The sequence below is a fragment of the Protomyctophum parallelum genome (assembly GCF_964188405.1).
Source record: "Protomyctophum parallelum genome assembly, chromosome: 2".
Taxonomy (NCBI): Eukaryota; Metazoa; Chordata; class Actinopteri; order Myctophiformes; family Myctophidae; genus Protomyctophum; species Protomyctophum parallelum.
Window position 1 is genome coordinate 36,887,843 of NC_139699.1, and position 13,247 is coordinate 36,901,089.

Sequence of the window (13,247 nt, forward strand, 5' to 3'; positions counted from 1 at the left end):
TCAGGGTTGTATTTTCTGCAACACACAGGAGCAGAGTGGGGGAACTCTCCGATCCTGTTATGTGGATGCACTGCGGGGGATGCCTGGGTCTTTTATTCAGGCTTCCAATAATATTGGCTAATTGCTTGATTCCTCCAACTCCTCTGAACTCTCTCACAAGTGGGCGTGAAAGGGTTTATAACCGACACAGTGCTGTGTTTTGATTTTCCCTTTTTTTTCTCATCCCCTTCTCACAGGCATTTCTCTAGCCAATTCCCTTGAGAGAGGTTTCCCCAGCATCTACGTAAAAGGATTCCTACCCACGCCATGGTCTTAGGAACATCTCATTTTCATCCTCCCTTGCTCGCTCACGCACATACACCAGTACACACTCCCTCACTGCCTTATTAGACACTGTCCTGGTGTCTCCCTGGTTTGATTTTTTCCCAATGTAATGCTCATGTTTTTCTCTCTCTCCCTCTCCCTCTCTCTCTCTCTCTCGCTCGCTCTCTTTGCTTAACTTCTCTGGGCTTTTCTCTACTTCCCACCCCCACATTATCTGATGGATCCTCCGTGGGAGGCAGCATCTCCCTCACACTGCAGCCGTGGGCCCTTGCTCTGACAAATGACATGCCAGGGCCCACCAGCTGTGTGTGTGTGTGTGTGTGTGTGTGTGTGTGTGTGTGTGTGTGTGTGTGTGTGTGTAAACCCAGCATTTGTGCACCTGCGTGCACAAATGCTGGGTTTAAACTATAACTTGCCTTACTGTAGACTAGAGAGATACTGTTCAACCCTGAGTGCTGTATTAATAGCACCCACTGCAGTGGACACATTTGTGAAATGTGAAATTTGCACAGATTATGTGCAAATACCATTGTGCCTTCCATTGTTAGGGTCAAATTTGACCCGTTTTCAAGTTTAGAATAAGTACCCTTTACATTTCTTTATTGGAACAAGGCTTCATGAGATCAGAAACAGCTATTTTAACGAAACAAAATAAGCTGTCAACATTTTTTTAATTCCGAAGGTGTTAGTGTTATGGGTCAAATATGACTCGCGGCAGACAATATTGGCTGTTGCATGCATCAATTAAAACTTAATTAGGCTGCTCTGTGGATAAAATTTGATTAAAAAAAATCCCCTACAACACACCCATGCACACCGCACCATTCTGTCTGCAGGGCTTACTTCTTCCAAAAAATGACATTTATCATGAACGCAAAATCCAATACCGACACTGAACTCATATGTTAAAACTCATTGACTACCATTGACGAATGTATTTGTCAAGACACACTTTTTTCCCTGGTGAAAGCAGAGACTTGCATCTTTCTTTTGAGATATTTGGTGTTTACTGTTTACATCATCATGGAACAAAATATTCTGTGGGTCTTGGAAGATTAGTAAAAACACTCAAAAATGCTGGCAGTGGCTGAAGACTGTTCTCTTAATATCTTAATTAATAGGACAATTAGGACAGAACATCGGCGTTCTGATCAAAACCATGGAGAGCCGCGTACATTCAGAGATAATAGCTAATAGCTTAAAGGACCACTTCACCACTTTTCAACCTATCTTCCTATAGGTCCTCAGTAATAATCATGAAAAAATGGCACGATTTTGTTCTACTCAGTCTGTGTCTCATAGGAGGGCTGTGGGCAGTTCAGAAACCGTCTTCCAGTGACATCATCATTAGGCAGATTATTTTTTAAACACGATTATTTTACAAAAATGTTTAGGTTTTCATTATCGTGAGAGCGATGGCTTCCATTTTCGTATTGCAACTTTTCAGGACTAGAAAAGCCTGCAGTTTCTATTAGCTTGTATTCCCCATCGATGATGTCACTGGAAGACGGTTTCTGAACTGCCCACAGCCCTCCTATGAGACACAGACCGAGTAAGAAAAAAATGCGCCATTTTTTCATGATTATTAGTGAGGACCTATTATATGAAGATAGGTTGAAAAGTGATGAAGTGGTCCTTTAATATTATCAGCCCGTAAACAATGATGAATTGAACAATGTGGACCCTGTTGTAAACAAGTGTAATGCTTAATTGGGTCATCCACTCACAGTTGACAGTCTTTGTATTGAGTTTGTGCTTAAAATGTACTGTAAATTCTACAAACTGTTAATAAATATTTCAATCAATCAATCAAAGTGAATGGCTGCACGAGCACGCAAAACATGTCTGGGAGCTTTGAGCAAGGCGTTGCCTAGCAACAGCCGCTGTAAAAAAAATGGATTTAGCGATTCTAAAGACGTCTCCAGACGTCTTGGGCCTCCTATGGGTGTATTTATAGACGTGTGGGGACGTCCTGGGCGCAATAAGTGGACTTTAAAGAGTGAACCTGCAAAATCTGTTCTAATATTAACACAATTACCCATTGTCGTCAGTATAGGAAATATAATGGGTAATTTAAAAAATGTGGTAACATTTAAAACAGTGTTTTCATTGATAATATTGCATAATAAGTTAGGTGAGAAATAATAATATTGCCTATAATCAATGTTTTTGTGTCGGAAGCTTTCTAGCACAATGCAAGGGATACAGTGACAAATATAACTCAATGTTATAAAGAATTATTAGTATAAGAAACTTACTTGTGCTGCTTGGCTAACTGTTGGGCAAAAGAGAACGCTGTAGGGTCTCGATCCAAGGCCAGGACTGTGACATCAGGACTACTATTCAGAATGGCTGTAGTATGACCTCCACCTCCAAACGTCATATCGAGGACAACCTGTAGGGTCAGGGTGTGATGACAATGTCAGCTCACAACATGAATGAATATCAACCTGTAGGGTCAGGGTGTGATGACAATGTCAGCTCACAACATGAATGAATATCAACCTGTAGGGTCAGGGTGTGATGACAATGTCAGCTCACAACATGAATGAATATCAACCTGTAGGGTCAGGGTGTGATGACAATGTCAGCTCACAACATGAATGAATATCAACCTGTAGGGTCAGGGTGTGATGACAATGTCAGCTCACAACATGAATGAATATCAACCTGTAGGGTCAGGGTGTGATGACAATGTCAGCTCACAACATGAATGAATATCAACCTGTAGGGTCAGGGTGTGATGACAATGTCAGCTCACAACATGAATGAATATCAACCTGTAGGGTCAGGGTGTGATGACAATGTCAGCTCACAACATGAATGAATATCAACCTGTAGGGTCAGGGTGTGATGACAATGTCAGCTCACAACATGAATGAATATCAACCTGTAGGGTCAGGGTGTGATGACAATGTCAGCTCACAACATGAATGAATATCAACCTGTAGGGTCAGGGTGTGATGACAATGTCAGCTCACAACATGAATGAATATCCTGTAGGGTCAGGGTGTGATGACAATGTCAGCTCACAACATGAATGAATATCCTGTAGGGTCAGGGTGTGATGACAATGTCAGCTCACAACATGAATGAATATCAACCTGTAGGGTCAGGGTGTGATGACAATGTCAGCTCACAACATGAATGAATATCCTGTAGGGTCAGGGTGTGATGACAATGTCAGCTCACAACATGAATGAATATCAATACAATGTTGTCATCCAATTTGCATTCTCTTATTCTTCACATTAAGATGCTTTATGACACTTCATAGTATTTTAGATTGCGAATTACACTGAAAATGTGTATGTAAGTAGCTTATAAGCTTATTGATGAGGGAATAAGTTTAAAGCTGCAATCCATAATTTTGCAGCCTAATGAAATCATAAATGAGAATTGACCCCAGGCCCCCACACATGAGACTAAATATCTACCTATCTTCCAATAAGGCATCTCTGCTTTCTCAGGGCAGGGAGATATTGTGCTTAGAGCTTCAGGCAGTAAAAGCTGTCAACAAGTATAGGTGTCCTACCCGACACCAGTGTCTAAACTTCTCAATTGAAGAGTAGGGAGACCAACTCCAAAGACTTCAGATGTACTACTTATTCTTATTGTACAAGTCACTCTCTACCACAGGGATTGGTCAGCAGTTTGATGGCAGTTTTACTAAGCCAATCTACTCAACTCAACTCGATTTACTCTAATTAGCTAGAATTGTTACTCTCTATGTTGGCCATGGAAAATCATGGCTTATGAAAATATTTTAGCTCAATAAAGCATAATGACACTTTCATGTAACAGTATCCTTTTTTCATCTAAATTGTATTTAGATTTTATCCCGAGAGCCCCGAACTGAGGGGCTCTCGGGAACAACTGGAGCAGGCCGCTTCTTATCTCCTGACAGGGGGAGTTTCCCCGGTAGGATGTAACCTGTGGAAGGAACACGTTATTCCAACCAGTTCCTTTCCCCTCCATCAGGCACCCCGGCGACATTTTAACATTTTAAATGTAATAAAATACATGATTTTATTTGAATTAAATGTAATGTTGTAGGTACATGTTGTATACAACATGTATGTATGTGCACTGCACTGCACTGCACTGCACTGCACTGCACTGCACTGCACTGCACTGCACTGCACTGCACTGCATTGCACTGCACTGCACCGTACCGTACCGTATTGTATGTATGTATGTTGTATGTCATGCAACCTCCAGCCAATTGTGATTGCTGTGCTTAACTTAATAACTACAGTGTACATATAGCAAGAAAACAGTCTGGGTCCAACGTCATAGTGAGCTCCATGAAGTGGCGATGACACTATCTTAGCAAATTCTTAAAACTCAAAACAGAGAATGGCAACTAATTCAACACAATACAACAATTTATTATATTTCCTTTCACACACACTCACACACACACACACACACACACACACACACACACACACGCGACAATTACACATTCACACCCATAAGTCGAAGTGAGTCATCCTCCTTGCCCGCTCTGAAAAAAAAAGAAATCTCAGCTCAGCCTGCAGATCAGCCTTTCCACCAACACTTGACACTATGTGTGTGCCAGCACAAGAATGTTAAGAGGATGTTTTCTTTATGATTAGTTGGACTGCCCATATATGCAGAATCATTGCCGTGGGAGGTGAGAGGGTGGGACTGGGCAATTTTCTCAATTAGGGTGCATACTAGGTTGAAAATGGTTACATCTGCGTCTGTGAATTTTATAAATACTTAACCACTGAAAAGTATTAAGCTTGTGACTAAAGAATGACATTGAAGCCAAAGGAACACATGTTTTTTTTTTCCATTCCCTGAAAAGTAATGGTTTTGAACATACAACAGAGACGACATGACTCGTGAAAGTGGCTTCCTTCAACCATGATTTGCCAAAGTGATTTGACATTCAATGGAAGCTGTCCACCCTAAGCTACCAAGAACACACACTGCTGAAATAAAACCCTTTGTCAGAATAAGTCAAGTTGTATCCATCTACCCATGATCCAGAAAGTTTTTATTTCCAAACTGTTAGAAATCCCTCCCGAGATGAAGAAATAAATCACTCCTGGATTTTCTTTTGGAATATTTTTTGGATTGATTGACTTTAACAGTTATACACAGGCTGCTAAAACTATAACAAAATACATACATAAATGGATGCACCTGGGACGTATCCTCAGTGATGTATCCCAAGGTCATCGGGTTTCGGGTCTCGCAACATCATACCCCTCACTCAGGTGACCCAGCCGGGAGTGATCAAGTCCCGACTTACGTCCCAGTAGCTACCCTCGATAAGTCCCATTAGGGAAAAACCAGGGCCACACAATCCATTCCTCCTGAACTACTCTGCCGGGACTGGGAGGTACCATTCTGGCACATGGAACGACTAGGCTCTGTGGGTTGACACCTGTCCGGGCCCCTCCTACGTCTCACCAGGTCCACTCCTGCTCTCACCAGGTCAGGCCCTGTGCGTTGCACCAGACTCCCAGCACCAGGCACTTTATTCAGGAATGGTGGATTCTCAAGCCGCAACGGTTCCGCAGGCTCCACCTTGCCCTTGGTGGTGCCGCCGGCTCCGCTTGAGGCTTGCATGGCCCTCCTAAAGGCCTCACCGTGGGTTTGTTGGGCTTCTTCCTCACGGAAGACACAGGCTGGGGCGCTAACCCATACTGCTCCCGGGTGCCGTCTAATTTCCGGCTGCCACCCATCTCTCCAGTGGTCACCAGACTATTCCTGGTTGTCACTTAGTCTATTCCTATGAGTCACTATAAATAAAAGAATAAAAAAGAATAAACCCAAGAAAGCACTATGGCTTGTTTCAGTTGGGGTCCTGTGTATTCAAGTGAATTTAAGTAAATTGTAAATTAGTTTACATTTATTTCTGATATATATAATATATATATATATATATATATATATATATATGACATAAATTATATAATGATATAAACAGCCATATCACCACTAAAATAATTTGTTCCATAGTTTTAAAATGTAAATAAGCTGTATTATATTGTCAACAAATTGGTATTTTTTTGCATTTCAATAAATGGCAAATGACACAATAGTAAATGCCTGCCATTCCCCGCAAAAACATTAAACATGACGATCGATAGTGACGTTAAAGGTGGGGTGTGTGCGTGCATGTGTGAGAGGAGAAGTGATCAATGGCGTTTCCCTCTCCCTTCTAGAGCACAGCAGCAGATGGGAGGGGGTGTGGGCTAGTGGGATGAGTCACACGCATAATGAACTTGCCTGTTGTGCTATTCAATACAAAACAGGAAAAAGAAAACACAACAGCAAAGTAGGGTGGCTTTTATCAGTGGGTGCACCAGCAAAGATGATATATATACTTTCTTTTTGCACGCAGCCATTTTAAATGATAGCCTATTTTCTTTCGTCGTTTTCAATTTTCAGTAATCATTTAACCGCACGGCAGAATCATGTTATGTCAGCAAAAAGCACGTCTTTTCTTGCAGGTTATAAATCAGATCTACAGTATCTCTTGCTTTTAGCAATAACGTAGCCAATAGACCTTGTCAGGGAATTGCGTTGCTAGGGAACAGTTTGGGTCCAAGTTTATTTCTTGTCAGCTACTGATATGCACAAACACTGCAATGGGAAGTAAACTTGGACCCTACTACAGACCTTTTCAATATAAATATTCTAAAAGGGTCCAAGTTTATTTCCTGTTGCAGTGTTTGTGAATGTCAAGTGTGAAAATGTGGACCTTTTCAGTGTGAAGGTGGACCTTTTCACACTTGACAACAAACATTGTGAAAGGGTCCAAGTTTTTTTTCCTGTTGCAGTGTTTGTGAATATCACTAGCTGACAGGAAATAAACTTGGACCCAAACTGTTCCCTAGCAACGTAATTCCACCGGCAAGGTCTTTAGCATTTTTATGGCTTCAGAATGTTATAGAACTTAAACAGCATCGGTTCCATGACAACCTAAGCATTATTTTGATATCTGCTGCAAAGCATGGAACAACTTCACATTATTCATACTTGTAACCAAATGTACAACACAAACTTAATAGAATGTAAAACCAGAAGGCTATACAGAGACTCTCGATGCCATTCGACAATATTTCCCTTTCTCAAAAAGTTAAAAACCTGATATTTCCGCCACCAGACGGACAAAACAACTCCCTCAAGGATTTGGCTATAATGGGTTTGACATTTGTGATGATTGACACTGAAGTTGGAGTGAGTCATTCACATTGATATTTCATACAGAGGAGCGTCCGGGAGGATCTTGCCAGCTCTGCCTGGACCAAGCCATGCCGAAGAGGCCAGCAGGAGACAGTCAATCCAGGATGAAACATTGTCAAACTCCTATTTCTAACTACAGAGACCACCTGACCAATGACGCCACAATAAGAATAATTGCTGCTCTGTACATTTTATTCTCTATTTTGGGCTGTGTAATATCTGCCTTTCCCAGCAGAGGGAACAGGAGAGTTAGGAGTGGTCCAAGTGGTGCAGTCCAACAGTGTGTGCAGCTGCAAGGTAGCAGAATGCAGGACTGTTTAGTTGCAACTAGCCACTCCACAATATCCATCCATATACAGCCTTTCGTCCTAAAAGGAAGAGATGAACATCAGGCATTTGTATGCTGCATCAAAAACTGTTCCTGTTTATATACATTAGGAATTGTCCTTGCTAAGCAACTTGCATTTTTGGTATAAGTGACATTCTTTCTCACATGGTCTACCACATGGTCTACCTCCTGCAGAAGAACACTGCTGACTATATGGAAAAAGGGGCCATTTCTCAGTCTTCTGCTGGCTGAATTCATTAGGAAAAGGGGGGCAGGAACCTGAGAGAAGGCCGAGTACTCACGTAAATCCTACTTGTGACTCCCCAGCCCAGGTCAGTTACAGTGGGGGATCTAAAATGTCACTGAGGGGAGTTTTTACAGATCCTGTTACACTAACAGACAGACCATTAGGGAGACAGATACACGGGTACAGGATCGCTTTCCTTGTCGCGTCCGTTGCCATGGCAAGGGTGGAGGTACCCGGTTTGCATTTCTCTCCATCACACAAAGTTCATGGCAAGATGCAAGCACACGCAAAAGTGACAATTCTGAGAGTATGGTATGAGTAGTGAATAATGCATGTGGTGTGAAGGTACAGGTTGGGATAATAAGCTTGATGGCAAGTTTGGTTGCGTTATGGATGAGCCTGCCACCGGTGTGCACTGAAGTGCACTTTAAAAACTTTAAACTTTTAGTAAGCACTGCGGATAAACATATAGTTTCAGGGGTGGCGGTTGCTCAGGGTGGTTGGATGGCAACCACAAGGTTGCCAGTTCAAACCCGGGCTCCCCTAGAGTTAGTGCCGAAGTGTCCTTGAACAAGACTCTGAACCCCTAATTGCTCCTGATGTGCTGGTTGGTGCTTTGCATGGTTTCCGCCGCCATTGGTGTATGAATGTGTGTGTGAATGGGTGAATGTAATGCACAATCTATGTAAAGCGCCTTGGATAAAGGCGCTATATAAATGCACCATTTACCATTAACCAATCTTAAAACTTGATATATAGTGTAGAAATAAGCACTTTCTTTTCAGCATATACAGAATATAAAATCAGGTAGATCTCGTGCACATCCAGGTGATGGTGACCGCAATATATATATATATATATATATATATATATATATATATATACACACACACACACAAAGGTTTTATTTTCAGACCGATTGACAGTGTTTGTCTGGCCATTAGCCTAGGCTCGGGAGGCAAAACAGATAGCAAGTGAGAGAGAGGACTAACTCACCTAAGGACATGAAAGCTTCAAGCAATTATTCTGTCAAGAAGTTATTATGTTGATCATGAATTCACTGATGTTGGTAGCCAACACACACTTGTGGCCTCCTGCCTCCACTACCGTTAAGCTTTAAGTGGACCTACCTGGAAATCTTGACTGTGTATATTGTATAATGTGTTTAGGCCTGTGTCTATATGTATGTGTGAGCAATGAGCATATGAGCAATAGAGTAGCAAAAAAAGAAAATAAAAAAAGAAACATTGAGGAAAACCTTGCCAGAGGGCTGTTCAAACTGCCTTCCTGTGTGCTAGGCTAATCTCCCTTTTGTCAATGGAATGTTGTAGAGTTACAACAAAAAAGTAACATTGCTCATCTATTCAGTGTTGCCTGAAATCTTTTGGAATGGAGTTTAAATGAACACATTTTAGGAGGTATTTGGACTAGTTTCGACAAGTCAAGCATGCATGTTGTGCCAAACCATCCATGCTCATTTACTTTTATAAAACCCTACATGAGGAAGTTTATGGGAGGTTTATCTTACAACGATGAATGGTGCAAATGAGGGCCAAAACACATGGGAGCACACAATATTCACTCCAAACTGTGCTACCTAACACACAATATTCACTCCAAACTGTGCTACCTAACACACAATATTCACTCCAAACTGTGCTACCTAACACACAATATTCACTCCAAACTGTGCTACCTAACACACAATATTCACTCCAAACTGTGCTACCTAACACACAATATTCACTCTAAACTGTGCTACCTAACACTATGTTGTTGGCTGCCTGCTGTTATAACACTGATTAGAACAAATTATGTATAAAAACAATTATGTACTGAATATTAAACTGCCTCTAAAGTCTGTCTCTTAATACCCCAATCTATGCCAACTTCGGAATATCTCGGGTTTATTGCTTAAACCCTCCTTTGCCAGACCCGAGAAATCTCGGGTTTCTTTAATGTCTCTTCATTCAGAATGAACAGTATTTTATTTACCGTCCGTAAATAAAATACAGTTGTTTTTGGCATCCATCACTAGCCACCGAAAGGTTCCATGTTGTGATGTCATCGAATATCCCTAAACTTTGGAAGCCAATCGTAGTTAAAGGGACACTTCACCCTTTTTGCTAAAAAAATTATGTTAATGACATTTAGGAGCTTTAGAACACTTCCCTGGGGGTCTTTATGTGTGTAATATGTGGTTTTAGATATTTTAGATTGTATCAGTGAGCCCAGTGTCTCTGATGTCATGGACACTGGGATCACTTACTTCCTGGACTACATGTGTACTCAGTAAGACAGACCTCCCCTATCCACAAGGAGGAGCAGTGCACCAAAGTATTTTGGGAATTGTAGTCCAGGAAGGAAGTGAGACCAGTGTCCATGACATCAGAGACACTGGGCTCACTGCTACAATCTAAAATATCTAAAACCACATATTACACACATAAAGACCCCATATATTCTTTTGCAAAAAGGGTGAAGTGTCCCTTTAATCAGAAAGGAATATGAAAAATCCCACCTGTGTGAAGTGATGGGCGCTCTTATCATCGTACCTCATCATGTCTTAAAATAGACACTATGATGTAAAATTCATTGGGAATTTAATGTTTGTGTCGGACAAAAATAGACACTAAGCCGATTTGCTCAGACATTATGATGTAAAATTCTCCATTTATTGTCAATGGGAATTAATAGGATGAAGTTTCCTATATTTACTAAAAGCTGAATATAGGAGGGGCTAGCGCCCCTCAAAAATCTGATAAGTCAAACCGGTGTTTGATAATAAAATAAAAATAAACAGCCTCATGGTGGCGCTATAACAGGAGGACTATGTAAGAAAATTGTGGGCTTCCTTTGATGCAAATGATGTTCATTGTTGAGCTTTTCACAGTATTTTGCTACTTTCACACTATACTGCATAGCAAAATAGCAGGTATTAATTTAGATTTTATAACCATTAAAGCCAAAATACATTGCATGGTTTATAACATGAACATTTTAAAAATATTATTGTATGCAGTGTGCGTACAAAGATCATTAAGATTTAAAAACCGTTATTGACAACAGTTATTGTTATACTACTTATCACTACATTAACAACAATGCTGTACTCACTGATCCCTATAGTTGCGGGCATGCACGCACACGCACACGCATGCACACGCACGCACACACACACACACACACACACACACACACACACACACACACACACACACACACAACATAACTCGACTCTACCTTTAGGGTCACAGACACAGTGGCTGAAGTGGGATGTTAAAATGAAAGCACTGGTAATTCTGTCATAATTTGATGCCCAGTTAATTATCTTACTAGAGTGATCACATTCCATAATAAACCCATTTCCTACACTCATTTTTTCTTGTCTCTTTCCATAATTATTCCGCTTGAGTGTACTACTATAATGTACAGTTATACGGAGGAGGACAGGCTAACAGGGCGGGAAGATATATCTCTCTCCATCAACGCCCCTGGAGATGTTTCCAGTGCCATCTAAAAGACGAAAACTGCACTCCCTGTCCTCCCCTTCACAAAGTCCATGTCAAGCTCTCCTCCCACGGCAGGGAGTCCTGAGTCTCTTACACAGACAGTAGTAGCTGAGGGAGATTCCAGAAGACTTGTGTACACACATATAGAAGACACTTGCATCCCATGTAAAGCTACAAATGAATAAATCAAATGCCCATTGTATTGCGCAGTGTGCGCACCCACAATACATTAATAAATAGGCTGCGATTAAGACATTTAGATCAAATATGACAATTCAAATTATTTGTCAAAAGGATAATGAAATTGGAGACAACAGCAGTCTTGAAAAGTCTTAAGAAGCTTTAAAATATGTGCTGGTGTTTATATTATTGAAAAACGGACATAAAAGGATAAAATATTTTTTTTGTAAAAAAGAAAGAAGACAAAAAAATCTTTGTATACTTTGAGATTGTTCGTTTTCCCATAACTAATCCAGCAGAACCTTGACAGCCTCGACGGCTGGCAAACTGGAAATGGAAGCTATGAAATGTTGGACTTATTGAAATGCTAAGTCGAAGTAACTATATGGCAGAGTGCTTCAGCAAAGCCCAAAAGTATATGAGAGGCTTTATCTGCAATCTCTGCACCATATATGCTGCAAGGAAATCACATAAACACGCAAAGATGAATGAGCAGTGAGCACCATAACATAATATTTGTATTCATTTACTTAGGCTAATCACCTGATGTGAACTTAGCAAACAAATTGTTTTAAAGTACGGTGTGGAGGCAATGATTTGAATGACAGCTGGAAAAGAACTGTTTGGATATTGAAAGAGATGAAGAAGGAGGCACCTCTAGTGTGTGCATGAGTCATCACTCTCCACCCCCACCCCCTCCAAACTGTCTGTCTTAGCCTTTCAGGTTGAACATTCACTGAGCTACATTGTCTTTGCTGGAAACATTCATGTACTGTATCTACTTATATCTACAGTACCTATCTATCACACACACACACACACACACACACACACACACACACACACACACACACACACACACACACACACACACACACACACACACACACACACACACACACACGTCCTCTAGTCCGGCAGTCAACAGGCTTCTTTTGTTTAAAGTGCAACATTTCGTATATAGTATTTTTTATTGGCCTAAAATATTGTCTATATACATACATTCATAAATACACTTGCTGACTGGCTGTCAGCCTTGAGCTTTTTTTAATAGGGGTTTATATGTGACCATACCATTAACATCCTATTTGAGGCAAAATAAATAAATATGCATTATGCTTTAAGTAGCATGTGACATGTCAAACTATAGGGGGTTTTCATGATTCCAAGCATTAGTTTTGCACAAAAAACACTCCTTGGGCTAAACATGGCCCCAGCCGTCATCACAAATGTGTTGAGTTCAGCACATTTCGGCAAGTGGCTATGGCCCCAAATCACACCTTAGAAAGCACTAGTGTCTATTTAAAAAAAAGAGGTTATTTGACTGGGGGAGTCATATTTTGACAGCCTGTCATAATTTCACCCCCCTCCCTATCTAAGTATTGGACAGTATTAAGATGTTGATATTGATTTTGTATTCATCCTT

The 13,247-nt window shown here is 40.8% G+C and overlaps 1 protein-coding gene across 1 annotated transcript in view; it reads right to left on the reverse strand.

The window, feature by feature from the left end:
* mettl15 (methyltransferase 15, mitochondrial 12S rRNA N4-cytidine) overlaps positions 1–13,247 on the reverse strand; it is a 350,818-nt gene that overhangs the window by 308,617 nt on the left and 28,954 nt on the right. The window contains exon 3 of the mRNA XM_083791360.1: positions 2,583–2,719. Within this exon, the coding sequence (XP_083647486.1) occupies positions 2,583–2,719 (137 nt within the window). The remainder of the gene's footprint in view (positions 1–2,582; positions 2,720–13,247) is intronic.